The 14,352-nt window shown below is 59.7% G+C and overlaps 2 protein-coding genes across 2 annotated transcripts in view; both read right to left on the bottom strand.

Moving 5' to 3' along the window:
* Positions 1-5: 5 nt before the first annotated feature.
* Positions 6-3,885, bottom strand: LOC121167980 (ion channel TACAN). Its single transcript, XM_040997713.1, has 12 exons — positions 3,734-3,885; positions 2,517-2,635; positions 2,290-2,406; positions 1,472-1,531; positions 1,260-1,355; positions 1,087-1,176; positions 938-1,003; positions 782-843; positions 599-691; positions 454-518; positions 295-363; positions 6-214 (listed from the first exon to the last, which is right to left on the bottom strand). The coding sequence occupies exons 1-12, from the start codon at positions 3,812-3,814 to the stop codon at positions 101-103; spliced, it is 1,032 nt and encodes a 343-aa protein (XP_040853647.1). The 5' UTR covers positions 3,815-3,885; the 3' UTR covers positions 6-100.
* Positions 3,886-4,736: 851 nt separating this feature from the next.
* Positions 4,737-14,352, bottom strand: part of LOC121167988 (serine/threonine/tyrosine-interacting-like protein 1) — a 28,050-nt gene continuing 18,434 nt past the window's right edge. The window contains exons 6-9 of the mRNA XM_040997728.1: positions 13,316-13,461; positions 12,147-12,244; positions 11,008-11,120; positions 4,737-5,031 (exon numbers count right to left, since the gene is read on the bottom strand). Coding sequence (XP_040853662.1) covers positions 4,900-5,031; positions 11,008-11,120; positions 12,147-12,244; positions 13,316-13,461 — 489 coding nt within the window. The 3' untranslated portion in view covers positions 4,737-4,899. The remainder of the gene's footprint in view (positions 5,032-11,007; positions 11,121-12,146; positions 12,245-13,315; positions 13,462-14,352) is intronic.

The raw sequence follows: 14,352 nt of genomic DNA, 5'->3' as shown, positions 1-14,352 counted from the left end.
TGCTCTTGGCTTAAGTCCTGTTCATTTCCTGGGCGGCCCGGGGAACACAAGGAGCTCTCTCGCTGCCTTTATTGGGACATAGCCCAGGGCAGACCCCGCGTCAGTCCCGCTTGCTTCCCCGACGCTGGCTGTGGAACTTCTGGTGTACAACCCGCAGGGTGGTGAAGAAGTTGCCGAGGAAGAGGAGGAGGAAGGGGAAGCCACACATGAGCACCTGGGGGAGGAGGGGGGTTAGGGGGTTGGGGCAAGAGCAGGGCCTGCCAGCTGTGCCCCCCACCCCAGGGCCAGGCTCACCTGCCACTCCTTGCACTGAGGGTCCTGGGCCAGCTGGAACAAGGTCAGCGCGTTGAAGAGCTGCCAGAACTGTGGGGAACAGAGGCTGCGCTCAGGGAACAGGGCCCAGTGCCGGGGCAGAGGAAGGAGGGCGGGAGGGCACAGATGGGCAGGACTCACGTGTCCGAAGAAAAGGAAAGGCAGCAGGAAGGTGAGGCCACGCCACATCCAGGACTGGAAGCCCTCTGTGGGGACAAGGGCACAGTGACCGCCAGCCAGCCACAGCAGTGGGCAAGGGAGCAACCGTGTTCGCTGGCTCGCTCACCCACGGTCAGGTCCATCGTGTGCCTCTCGCCCAGCGCCCGCAGGCGGTACAGGCAGCCGCTTTGGTAGTAGTACTGCAGGAACTGCACGAAACCTGCAGGGGACGCTGGTGAGCTGCAGCACCAGGCATCACCCCCCCACACACACACACACACCCCCGCCAGGGGACCTCCAAGACACTCACTCTGGTACATAGAGAAGGACAGAAATTGATTCCTAAACTTCTGGTACATGAGGCCGTCAGGCCTGAGGAGAAAGCAGGAGGGAGGGTTTGGGGGTGCTGCCCTCCCCCCCCACACACCGCTACCACCTACCTCCCACAGAGGACCCCAGCACTCACCACGTGAGCATGACTCCCGACAGGAAGGTGGACACATAGTGATGGAAGACCCACCAGCCCTTGATCCTGCAGCAGGGAGCCACGGTCAGGGTCAGGCGGTCGCGCCCTCAGCAGGCGGCCCGGGGAGGGGGGGCTCCCGCCCTGCGCACCGCGAGCCGTTGCTGATGAGGATGTTCTCGCGGATGGTGAGCGTGCAGTAGTACCAGACCAGCAGGAAGTTGAAGGCCGCGTCGGTCACCCTGGGTGGGCGGGAGGACGGGGTGGGCGCCCGGAGCAGGGGCAGGACCCGCCACCAGGCCACCGCAGCCAGACACCCACCCACCTGGAGTTGAACAGGAAACGGCAGGTGAAGGAGATGAGGATGAGGATGATGGTGAGGTAGAGTTTGAACTTCTCATACTCATCTTTGTAGGCAAATCTGGGGGGGGGGGGGGGGGTGGCAAGTGCTGCTGGGAGGGGCTGGGAGGACCCACCGCACCATGCCCTCTCCCCTGACACTGAGGGGGCAGGAGCCCGGCCCGGGCAGCGAGTTACTTAGCCTGCTTGCTCAGGAGGGTCACGTTCACGTTGCCCAGGACCAGGCTCAGATACAACCTGGGGGACAGGGCAGGTGGAGAGGAGTCACGCGCAGGCCAAGCGGCACAGCCCCCACTCCCCAGTGTGCTGGGCTCCCATCTCTGCCCCTCCACCTGCTGGCCACACGCCCATAGCTTTGGTGGCTGTTGCAGCCTTTCTCCCCTGCCTGTTCTGGGATGCTGACCAGGAACCGGGTGGCACCTTCCACTTTTCTCCTCCTGCGACCACCTCAGGGCCTCGCTGCCCCTGCCCCCCAGGGAGATTAATGGCCCTGTGCCCCAACTCCAAGAACCCCAGGCTTCCATCACTGCAGCCTGCACACCCTCAGCCACCCTCTCGACCTCCCAGCCCGGAGACCTGGGCAGTGGGACTGCAGCCCCAGCCCTGGACGGCACCTTGAGGCTCTTCCATCATAGAGCAACCCCCGCCCCAGGCCTGCACCGTGTCTCCCACAGCCACGTTCTCATGGACAGGTCACCATCACCACTGCCCACTCGGTTACCCTAACCTACCCAAGGACTCACTGCAAAGAGTCATTTGGTCCAGCAGTGGCCGCTCACGTGAGGGCTCGCTCTCACACTACCGTGTGTGCCATGGGCCCCCCACATGTCTCCCAGCCAGGGGTCGCATGTGGTGCCAGCAGCTGGGCTCTGAGGGCAGCCTGGTGCCGCCTCCCACCTCCGAGGGCACCTACTCCTGCCCCCCCATCCTGCAAGGCTCACTCTGCACCCTGGGTGGGCCGAGGTGGGGGCTCTGGGTGGGGATGGGAGCCTCACCCGTTCTTCTTGGGCAGGTAGGCCTCCATGTCAAAGAAGAGGCCCTGGCGCTCTTTCAGCTGGCTCTCGAGCTCATGCGCGGCCTGTGCGGCCTCTGATGGGAGGGAGGCTTTGCATCTGCAGGGGGGCCAGAGTCAGAGCAGGGTTCCCAGTGCCCCCCAACACCCTGCCCAGGGTCACACACTCCCCCTAGCCTAGCCCAGCCTGCAGCCAGCGGGAGCCCTTACTTCTTCAGGACGAGGCCCAGCTCCTGCAGCCGCTTCTTCTGCCGGGAGATGGAGCTGGCGCAGGTAGCCTGTAGCTTGCTGAGCTCCTCCAGCTTCAGGCGGTACAGCCGGTGCGTCTCCTGGGGGCCGGGCCGCAATCAGGCTGGTGCAGGGCGTGAGCTGGCCCAGGCTCCGTAGGTAGCGCTCAGAGAGCTACTCAGGGCTGTCCCTCAGGGGTCAGGCTCCCAGGTGACCCCGCACAGTTACTGGCACCAGTTCCCTGGCATGTTATTTTGTCCAGCCACCCCCATCAGACCCCTCGGGGGCCACCTTCTGGACGCCCTTGACAACCCTCACCCCTTTAGCCTGCAAAAATGGGGAGAGGAGGGAGCCAAGCCCGACGCCTTCTTCCCAGGTTAAAGGTCATCAGTTTCTTAGGACACCCCCACGTCTGGGCACCTTTGACCCGCGACTTCCGCAGCACTTTGCCCAGGTGGGTGAGTGTAGACGGCGCAGCCCAGGGCCTAGGCAGGGTTGTCACGGGCAGCCGGGCCAAGAGCCTGGGTCAGGATTCCCCAGTGATGCACGAAGCCGGGCCCAGGGCCAGGTTTCCAGAAAAGTGCTGGGCGTTCTCTCCCTAGCTGCTTCTCCCACCCAGGAGGGGCTAGCCAGCCACCACCTCTGGGGCTCTGCAGGGAAGCCCACGCCAGCCAGCCAGCCGCCTGCTGGCTTCCCGCAGGACCCGGGATACCACAACCCCAGCAAGTCCCTGCTGGGTCCCATCCCGCCCTCTTCTCAGCTTTTTCTCCTCCCAGGGACAACCTGGGCTGCTGAACCTCCCATTCCCTCGCCGCGGTGGAGGCGGTGCTGCCCCCTCTGCCCACTTGAGGACCTTCCTCCGAGCCTGGGGCGTAGGTCTCCCCAGCATCTCACATCCTAGCGGGGCCGCCGCCTTCCGGTCCGGTGACTTTCGGACTGGGGGTGCGGGAGGGCGGAGATGGCGGGGGTACCCCAAGGTCGCGGCATCAGACCCTCGCGGGAGGCCAGGGTCGCCCGGCGCGGTGGAGTGCTGCTGAGGCGGCAGCGGCCACTGGACCCGGAGAGGAGTCCGTCCAGGGACGCTGGGACCAGGGGGCCTCACCGCCCCGGCCCACAGGGTCGCGCCCCCTGACCCTTGACCCCGAGCCGGACGAGAGCGCCGGGGCTCGGGGCCAGGGGGCATCTGCGGCCGCGCTCACCTGGATGCCCTGGAAGTCCTGCTGCAGCTCCTCCCAGTCCCGCAGGCAGTCGCCCAGCGGGCCCGGGGGCGGCGGGTGCATGGCTGCCGCAGCACCTGCCCTGGGGCCCGAGCGAGGACGGAGGACGCCGCTAGCCCGGCCGGCCCGAGGCGCCTCCGCCGCCCGCTTCCGGGCCCGCGCCTCCGCCGCCAACTGGAACAGGCCCGGCGCAGGCCGCGCGCTGGCCCCGCCCCCCGGCGCGGCCAATGGGAGCCCGGGGCGGGGCGGACCCCCGGCTTCACCCCGGGGTCCCTGCAGCCCCCGACCCGGGCCACCCCGGCCGCACCTCCTCGGGGCAAGCGGGTCCCCGGCTGTGGTCCGGCTGGCAGCCAGCGGCCTCCGGGCTCACCTCCTCCGCCCTTCCTAGAACACAAGGTCCCGGGCCTTTCCAGGGGAGCTGCCCAGCGTGGCGGGAGGGCCCTCGCTGGCCCGGAGCCCTGCACTGCAGCCACCTGGGCGGGGCCCAGCCAGACCCGGTTAGCACGGCCCTTTAGGGCACAACCCACTCCCCTTGAGGCTTGCTGTCCTCTGGGGGGCTTGGGGGATTCTGGGGACCCTCCTTCCCTCCGCTACCCGCGGGAAAGTGTCTGTCCCACATCTGGTGAGCAACCTAACTTCCCCACCAGTCTCCTACCCGAATCCTTCCCAGGAACATGCATGCCTTTGGGGACCACTGCCCTCTGAGGCAGGAGTTTTCTAGAACCCTGGGTATTTGGGATGGGGTGGGGTGGGGTAGGGAGGGGTGGGGTGAACACAGGCTGGAAGAAGGGAAGGAAAATTGCCCCACATAATCAGGAGATGGGCTGGGGGAGCAACCAGGAACGCTGGGGTCAGCGCGCCTCCACACCCACGGGTGGGCACTGTGACATTCCTCTCTAGACAGTGCACCCAAGAGTGCCCGGCTGGTGTGCGGCTGGGGGGTGGGGAGCCTTGAGGTGCAGTGGGGGTAACCGGGGTCTCATCACGGGGAGCCCGAGCAGAATGTACCTGCTTTGTGGTGTCAACAAGGGGCCCCGAAGAACCAGAGCAGGAGTCTAATTTGGGGGATTCTGGTGGCAAAGGCCTTCTTCCAGACCTATCGGGTACACACTCCAGCTTGCCACCCACAAGCAGTCCCTGGGCGCCCGTCAGAAGAGCGGGTCCGAGGTGTCCGTGACGCTGTCGCCCAAGACAATCCTCTCCCAGTCCAGCAGCTGAGCCACCATGGCCCGGTTGGGGTGCATGTTGTTCTGACACTTCCGCACGTGGTCCCAGGACCTCTGTGGGTACAAGGAGAAAGCAGGCCTCAAGGTTGGGCCCCGGGTCCTGTACCCCCTAGAGCGAAGCCAGCTCCGAAGGGACAGGAGAGGGTAGCAGCTTGGCACACTGGGACACCTGCATGCCACATCCTGGCTCAGCCTCCTGCCAGGGTGTGCTGTGGGACAAGCAGGGGGCAGCTAAGGGAGCTGGGTTCCTCCCTCTCCCCTGCTTCAGACTAGCCCAGGCTCGACTGGGACCAGCAGGTAGAAGATAGAAGATGGCTCTCAGGGCCTGATTCTGATTTTCAGACAGAAGGAACTTGGGGTCCGTAATATGGCCTAAAGCCTGGGGCTGAAGGAGTCCTTGGGGCTGGCCCTCTGTCTTCAGGGACAGGAAGAATTCCTAGTTGACCCTGGGCCCAAGCCTGGCATGGGGGGGTGGAGCAGGGGGGACAACCTCCACAAAGGTCTCCACTGTAACTGGCAAATTCATGGAACAGGAAACAGAGCCGTGGGCGACTTCCCCGAGCAGGAAACAATGCCTGGGGGGGCGGGCAGGCATTTGCCCTCCCGGGCATTACCTAGGGTGGACAGCGGATGGTCTCCTGGGTTGAAGACAAGGACAAATGCCACAGGGGTGCCTTACCGAGCCTGGCCCGGTACAGGAGGAGGCTGCCTCAGCCTAAGTCAAGGCCCCCCATTCCACAGGGAGGGGCTGCGAGTTCTCCCCTGAGGCCAAGAGCCAGGCAAGGGACTCCCCGACCTCCTGCCACTGAAGTTCAGCAGGATCCTGGGAGGCCCAGGCAGGACAAGCAGGCGAGAATAAGTTAATGATCCCAGTCACAAAGGGAAAAGGAAAATTCTCTCCAACACAAGGCCTCCTATAGAAACGCTGTCATGCTTGCTGTGTGACTATTACACACTGACACGCTCACATGCATGCTCTCAGACGCCGGCACACACCGATACTGTTCCATTCACTCACACAGGCTGTCACACTGATACACACCTGCTCCCTCATACACTGACATACATGCTCAGTCTCGCACGCATGCTGTCACTCCGTCACACTCACACCGCATTTGCTTTCATGCACACTTGCTCACACACACACACGCTGTCAGTCCCACATATACCCTTGTAACAGTCACACACTTGCATGTACACACATGTACACACACACACCTGTTAAAGGTCACAAACGAGGTCAACAGAGTCCCAGACTTCCCGCTGCAGACACAGGCGTTCAGCACACTGGCTAAGCTGCCTCGTGGACGGCCCACATCCCTGGTCAGAGTGCCTAGGCCCTCCATTCCAGCTTCCTGCTCACGTGCCCCCAGGGAAAGCAGCAGGGGATGGCCCAAGTGCTGGGGTTCCCCCACGCCTGTGGGAGCTGTGGGCTCTTGGTGCCAGTCTAGTCCAGTCTGGCATGTGGCCATGTGGGAGTGAACCAGGGATGAGAGACCTACCTCTCTGCCTTTCAGACAAACAGAATTGCACTTTTATGTATTCAGTGAATGACCCAAAATAAAACAATTCCATTTGTAATATTAAACTAATGACACTTAACCAAGAAGGCAAAAAGATTTGTATGTGGAAAATGACAACATTGCTGCGAGAAATGAAAGACCACTAGACACAAAGATATCCCATATTCATGGGTTGGATCATGGATTGGAAGACTTAACACTAGGTGATCTGAATGAAATCCCGCTGCCATTTTCACAAAACTAGAAAAAGCAAAAAAAAAATCCATGTGAAATCTATAGGATTCCAAATAGCCAAAATGATTTTTGTAAGAAAAGCCAAGTTGAAGGCCTTGCATTTCCCAATTCTGAACTTTACAACCAAGCTATAGTAGTCAAAAACCACGGTACTGGCAGAAAGATGAAACCAAGGAGAACAGAGAGCTCACAGATAAATTCTCCATGCTTTTCCATAGGATGACAAGCCCCTTTGGGAGGAAAAACGTCTTTTCAATAGAGGATGGTGAAGAAAAACTAGATGTCCGTGTGCACAAGTGTGAAACAAAATTGGGAAATTGATGGAAAAAACCATAGTGCCAAAAGCAATTTCTTTGAAAAGACCAATAAAAGCAGCATGCCTTCAGCCAGGCTAAGGAGGTGGGGGAAAGACAGTTACTATCAGACAGGAAGAACATCACTATCGACTCCATGGACGTGAAAACAGCACAAACTACTCTGCACCCAGAGATCTGCCCAATTTCTTGAAAGGAAACAGAAGAAAAAAACAATATAAGTAGCAGGCGATGTGAATAAGCCTGTATCTATTAGAGAAATCAAATGTATAATTATAATTAACAATCCTCCAAAACAAAGCCTCTGGCCTGGATGGTCTCAAGGGCAAAACCTACACACAATGGAATCCTGTTCAGCTTGCCGTCATGAGACGGGATGGACTGGAGTAGGGAGCAGGCCAAGCTTTCACCTGTGGCACTGGCATCCCGTATGGGTGGACAGTTTGAATCCTGGCTGCTCCACTTCAATCCAGCTTCCTGTTAACACACCTGGAAAAGCAGCAGAGGCTGGCCCAAGTGTTTAGGTCCCTGTACCCATGTGGGAGAAGCTCCTGGCTCCTAGCTTAGGCTCAGCCCAGCTATGGCTTTTTGGGGAATGAACTAGTGGATGGAAGATCCGTCTTTCCTTCTAACTGTGCCTTTCAAATAAATTCTTTAAGAAGCCGGGAGAAGGGCCCAGGCACAATGGCTCAGTGACTATAATCCTTGCCTTGCACATGCTAGGATTCCACATGGGCACTGGTTCATTTCCTGAGCTGTTCTACTTCCCATCCAGCTCCCTGCTTGTGGCCTGGGAAAGCAGTGGGGGACGGCCCAAAGCCTTGGGACCCTGCACTCATAGGAAGTCAGGAGGAAGCTCCTTGGCTTCGGCTTTAGGTCGGCTCAGCTCCAGCTATTGCGGACACTTGAGGAGTGAACCAGAGGATGGAAGATCTTTGTCTCTCCTCCTCTCTGCACATCTACCTTTCCAATAAAAATAAGTGGAGGAGGAGGAGGGGAAGGAGGAAGAGGAAGCAGCAGCCAAGAGATTATAGGCAGTACCTAGAGCGGTCACGTTCAGGACAGAAGGCGGCCGGCTGTCAGGGCCCGGGCTTCGGGGAGGAGTGGGGGTTTGTGGCACTGCTGCAGAGTTTTAGTTTTGCAAGATGAGACTGGTTGCACAACCACATGGATACACTTTATACCACTGAACTATACACTAAAAATGTGGAGATGATACATTTAACATGTCAGCATTTTCCAGTTAAAAAGTAATGCTGTGGCAGAGCTGTGCTGCTGGAAGGTTAGCCAAGTCCGGGCAGACCCACTGGGCTCCCTGAGGAAGAACTATAAATCATGTCCCCGACAGCCACCCCTTCTAGGTCACACAGCAGGGGCGGCAGGCAGGCAGGGTGGACGGAGCTGTTGGCCCCAGTGTCCTTCCTGCAGAGAAGGGAGGTGCCCAGGCCACACAGGGTGAGGGGCAGTGCCCAGCTCAGCCTACAGGGCCAGAGCCCAGACTCCCCCAGCCAGGCCACTAGGCTCCAGCACAAGGACAGTCCCGCTGCTGTGGGGTCACCATGCAAGTTCCTCCCACACAGAACACACTAAAGCAACCTGGCACAGTGGCCGCGCTGGCCAACGTCAGCTCTGAGTGTGAGAGGAGTTCCAGGTTTTGTTCGTCTCAATCCCTGGAACGGACCATGCTACTCCAGGCGGTTTAGAGCCCTGGGACTCAGGTTCTTAAGGGCTCGTGGCTCTGGGTTCCCACGCGACCTCGCCTGGACACTTAAAAAGCCTAGGTCAGAACTGCCATCACTCACTCCTGTACCCACTAGTGTGGAGCCCAGGGTGGTACCTGGCAGCAGGAAAAGCTAGCCACCTCACAGGGAGCAGGGGCAGTGGGCAGCCCTCCCTGACCACAGGCAGCCTGCATGCTGCCCTGGCCAAGGTCACCCACCCCCTTCTCTGGGCAGCAGGCACGGAGTGCCAGGGTTCCTCCAGGGAGCAGCAGGACCTGGATCTCAGGGGGCCTAGCACCCCCCCGGTGGCTGTCCACTCGCTGACCACTGGCCAGGGCCGCCAAGCCGACAGGATGGACCCTGCGGAGGACAGTGGAAGCCTGGCTGCCAGAGGTCACAGGGCAGCTGGATGGCAAGGAGCCTCACTTTGTTCTTGCTCCCTGCCCTGTGACCCCTGGCTTTGGGAACGGCTAGGGAGGTGACCATGACCTGCCAGGGGCTGGAGGACGGGCTGGAGGGCGGGCTGACAGGCAGATGGAGACCCAGCAGGGCAGAGGCTGAGGGAAGGTCATCCAGTCATGTCCCCTGGCCAGCTCCAGGGCACGCTCCAAGGACCCTGTGGGCAGGGGGTGGGTGAGCCTTCCGACCAGCTGGGGAAGCACCCAGCACCAGAGGCAGCCAGAGGACACCCCTGTCCAGGACAGATTCCTGGGGAGGGGCGAGAGGCTCCCCCACCCTCAGCAGCCACAATGATGTCACCACTCCCCTCCACAACAAAGGCGTCGAGCTGGTAGTGATCCCCCGGAAATCTCAGCTGGACATGGAGACGGGGAGGGAGTTTGGCCCCCACATGCCCTGGCCCCAGGACCTGGGACTCTGTCCAGATTTTTTGTTCTTTAAATTGATTTTTAAAAACTCTGGTTACACCAAGTTTACCAATGTAACCACGTCTAAATGAACACATACATTCATCAGACGCCACTTCTAGAACGTTCTCATCTTCCCATACCGAGGATCCATTTGCGGCTCACTTTTTGTGGCTGCCGTTTCACTCCGCCTGGCTCCCTGGTCCACAGGGTGTCCTGCATGTGACTGGCTTCGTTGCCTTCACATGGCAACAGCAGGGTTCAACCCAAACATCAGAACCTCCTCCTTCAGGGCCAGTGAGGCACAGTGGGTAAACCCTGGCATCCCACAGCAGAGCGCTGACTCAAGCCCCTGGCCCCGCTGCTCCGCTTCTGAGCCAGTTCCCCACTAATGCGCCTGGGAAGGCAGCAGGTGGCAGCCCGAGTGCTGGATCCCCTGCCACTCACATGAGGGAGCCCTGGGGCCCTGACTTCAGCCTGGCTCAGCCCCAGCTGCTGCAGCCATTTGAAAAATGAATCAGTGAATAGGAGACCTCTCTCCTCTACTATTCAAATAAACAAATGTTCAAAAAAATATTTCCTCTTTCAAACATTCTATTATACACAATCACATCTGTATGTCCACCTGCAGGATTTCCACTAGGCTTTCCAACCTGCTGGCAGTGGGGAATGCTGCAGCCATGAACTTGGATGTGTGAACACCTGTGAGCCCATAAACCTACAAGTGGGGCCTCCGGAACACGAACAGCCTCTGTGTAGCATGCGACTTCATCCCCCGGGAGAGCTGAGCTGATGTGCAGAGCCACGAGCCAGGACCACAGCTGGCCACTGGCCCAACCCTGGCCCGACAAACACCGCTGGGGGAAGCTGGAGGGCCGAACCTCAGCACTGCGAGTCCAGGAACGGGGTGTGACCGGCAAGACGGTGACCCCTCTCCCATGTCCCCAAGCAGGAACCGCCTGGGCATCAGCATTCCCGTCCCCCACCCCGCCCAGTTCTGACATTTGCTTCTCTTGCCTCTCCAAGCAGGTGAGGGCCGGTGGGGAAGGAGCTGGTGCAGGGAGTCCAGCGGACTGGCAGGGTGACCCCAGCTGCGTGCTGGCGACAGACTGCCAGCAGGTGCTGCCCGGCTGAGTCCCTATGCTGGCCCTGTGTGCCCAGCCTCGGGCCTGTGAGGTCACACAGCCCAGGACCTCATCCTCAGGTCCCACCTACCGGCCATGCCAACATGTTCACCTCCCCAATTCTTCCTCTTCTCCTTCCCCAACCCCTTGTCAGGGCCCCAGGACAATGCTGGAACACTGGTCCAGCTCCACCCTGCCCACTCCCCAGGCCTCCTGTGGGTGGCCAGGCTCAGGACCGCGTGGTGTACCTTCAAGGTTTCCTGGTTCTCGTGCATGAGGAAGGCTATGACGGCTGCGCAGCTGCGACTGATCCCTTGGGTGGAAAAGACCAGAATGACAGAACCCATCTGGAGGTGAACGGCTGCAAAAGGGTGGGCAAGGGGAGGGCGAGATGGTTACACAGGGTCCTTGGTCCTGGAGACATGAAGGAGTGGGCAAACAATTGTGCTTTCTTGTCCTGTCTGCAGGGGGCGCTCACACCCTGACTCCAGCCTGTTTATCCACCAGGATCTGAGACACGGGGACCACAGGGCAACAGGCCAGCATCTGCCCCGTGGGGTTTTGCCTTGCCCTGTGGCACAGATGTGTCAACTGCAACCCCCATGGCCCTGGGAAGCTGTAAGTTACACCATGCTGGCCGCTGGACTCCAGGGCTGCTCTCATGAACCCCAAGAACAGAGGAAGAATACGCTAACCGCAAGATCAGACCCTCAGAGCCAGTCATTTTATCATATGAAGAAGGCAACAGGCACAGCGCAGGGCACCCAGGGAAGTGGGGCTGGAGAGGGGCCTCTGTATCCAAGGGCTCTGCCATCTTGGAATATGGGGCACTTGCCAGGATGGTGTCACGCCTGCCCTGCTAGCCCCTGGGCAGGGCTCTGGACCTGTGGTACCAGGCCAGCCTCCTGCCCGGCTCAGCTCTGTCTGCTCTCTGGGGACATTGTGCTGCTGTGACACACTCGGCCCTCAGTGAGGTATACCTAGCAGCAGTAGTTCCAACACCTGTGGCCACAGCAGTTCCCTGCACGAGGCTGTCTCACAGCTGCTTCCCTCCATGTACAGCAGATAGGGGGCCGGAGGAACACATGCCAGTCACGGCAGGGAGGGCGGAGGGGCGGTTCTTCCTTCCCTCCCACCCACTGACCAAGCTGAAGGCAGGGGAGCAGCAAGACTCAGCTCTGCCTCCCAGCACCCAGCAGCCTGCCAGGAGCTGAGTGTGCCAGGGATGTGCGCACCACGGCTGGCCAACGCCTTCCCAGGGGCCCGGAGGGACACAGCAGTCAAGCCAGAGTCTGGATGCAGATGGTGCCACCACCCTCCAGGGTCGATACGAAACTGTCCAGGGCTTGCCCAGCCCTGACCAGGCACCAATAAGGGAGCCCCTTACTGATGAAATGGCAGAGGTGGCGGAAAGAGGGGAATATCTTGGCTTCCAGGGAATCCTCGATCGGGATGTGCAGGAGTCTCTCGGGGTCATCTCTAAAACTAAAGAGAAAAAGCACAGTGTAGCCAGGGGGCCGCGGTCACGGCCCCCACTCATGACACCTCCCTGCACAAGGGGCTGGTGCCATCAGCCAGCTTTGGATCTTAGAAAGCCAGCACTGTGGGCCGGCGCTGCGGTGGAGTGGGTAAAAACTGCCGCCTGCGAGGCCAGCTTCCCGTCTGGGTGGCAGTTCCAGTCCCAGCTGCTCCACTTCTGATCCAGTTGCCTGCTAACACGCCTGGGAAAGTCATCTGGGTTTCTGCCATCCACGTGGGATGGACTTTCTGGCTCCTGTCTTCAGGGTGAACCAGCAGGCAGAAGACCTTTAATTCTTCCTTTCAAATAGACAAGTTTATTTTTTTTTTAAAGATTTATTTTTATTATTTCATTGGAAAGGCGGATATACAGAGAGGAGAGACAGAAAGATCTTCCGTCCGATGATTCACTCCCCAAGTGAGCGCAACGGGCCGATACTATGCCGATCCAAAGCCAGGAGCCTCTTCTGGGTCTCCCACGCGGGTGCAGGTTGACAAGTTTATTTTTATGTGAAAGGCAGAGTTACAGAGGAGGAGAGAAAGAGAGATCTTCCATCTGCTGGTTCACTTTCCAAATGGCTGCAGCAGCCAGAACCGAGCCAATCTGAAGCCAAAAGCCAGGAGCTTCCAGGTCTCCCACACCCGTGGGTGCAGGGTCCCAAGGACTCGGGCAATTCTCCACTGCTTTCTCAGGCCATAAGCAGGGAGCTGGATTGCAAGTGGAGCAGTCAGCACCCACGTGGGAGGCTGGCGTTGGCAGGCAGAGGATTAGCCTGCTACATCATGGCACTGGCCCCAACAAGTAATCTTTTGCAAGAAGCAAGAAAGCATCTGGCACTGACCTACGCCGTGGAAGCTGGGTGATCTGTATCAGGCATGAAACATGAGATTCCCAGCCACACCCACAGGATGCCAAGTGCAGCCAGCGCTGAGCCAGCCGGCCTCAGGTATGCCCTCTCACCCCGGTGACCGCGGCCCCCAGGGAGCCCGCAGCAGCTAGTGCCGCCCACCCAGCCCGGCGGCCCTTCCTCCACTCACAAGGGCCCCGTCTCCATGCAGACGTTGACGTGTGCCTTGATTTTCAGATCCTTCTGAATCTTGGGGTCACAGGCCTGTGAGAAACTGCCCAGGAAGATCCTACCTGGCAGGATTTCAATGGGGTACGGCTGGAAGGCGGCCAGCTCCTGAGGGTCGGGGTGGAGGGGAGAAAGCTGCTGTGAGCACGCAGCCCAGGCAACAGCGCTTCTCCGCCCCTGGTAACGTGGCTCAGCAAACCCCCCCGTGTTAACACGGCCCCTACCAGGTCAGGGCACAAGATTGTAGTCCGGGCTCCCCATGAGACTTGCAGGGAGCCAGGTGCAGACCAGGGGCTCTGGGCTGGCAGCATCAAGGCACAAAGTACCAGGCCGCTGTTGAGCCCGTGACAACAGCATCATCCCTCCACAGCACCTGCTGGCCCCCAAACATGTGCATGGATGTTGGAGTCCTGGATCTGGGGACCAGAACTGTGTCCAGTTAGGAGGGGTGGGTTTGTGTTGGGTTTGCATTTCCCAAAGTGGCCTCTAAGAAATACTGCTCTCCCTGCCACGCACTGTGGATGCAGGGCCCACAGAACCAAGGCCATCCGGACAGCAGGCATTGGCACTGCATCATCTCGGTGCTCCCTGGGAAAAGTTGGAACGACCACAGGCTCTGGGAAGCTGGGCCACAAAGACGGGCACTCCACTGCCCAGCCTGATGCTACACCCATGAGCCTGCCTTCTGCCAGTGCCCCCAGTGTCCCCCCCTCCCCCCAACGCATCCAGATCAGGCATGGATATTCCACCCAGCATTTAAAGTATGCGCTGGCCCAGCCTGTAGTGGAGTGCCTGGTTCTGCTCCCAGCCCCAGCTGTGGTGGGCAGGTGAGCCAACAGACAGCTCTGCATCTGTGCCTTTCTGAGGAACCAATGGAAAACTCAGAGACATCTAAAGCAGTTCCAAGGCCCTCGGAGCCAGGTCTGAAAGAGCGTCTTCACAAGCCTCCAGCTCCCCATGTCCACGTTGGACCCCCTGGCTGGACTCAATCCTAATCTC

This window comes from Ochotona curzoniae, unplaced genomic scaffold (assembly GCF_017591425.1).
Source record: "Ochotona curzoniae isolate NIBS_2020 unplaced genomic scaffold, NIBS_Ocur_1.0 patch437, whole genome shotgun sequence".
NCBI classification, from domain to species: domain Eukaryota; kingdom Metazoa; phylum Chordata; class Mammalia; order Lagomorpha; family Ochotonidae; genus Ochotona; species Ochotona curzoniae.
Note: the sequence above shows the minus strand (reverse complement) of the source record. Positions and strands in the feature narration are given on the sequence as shown.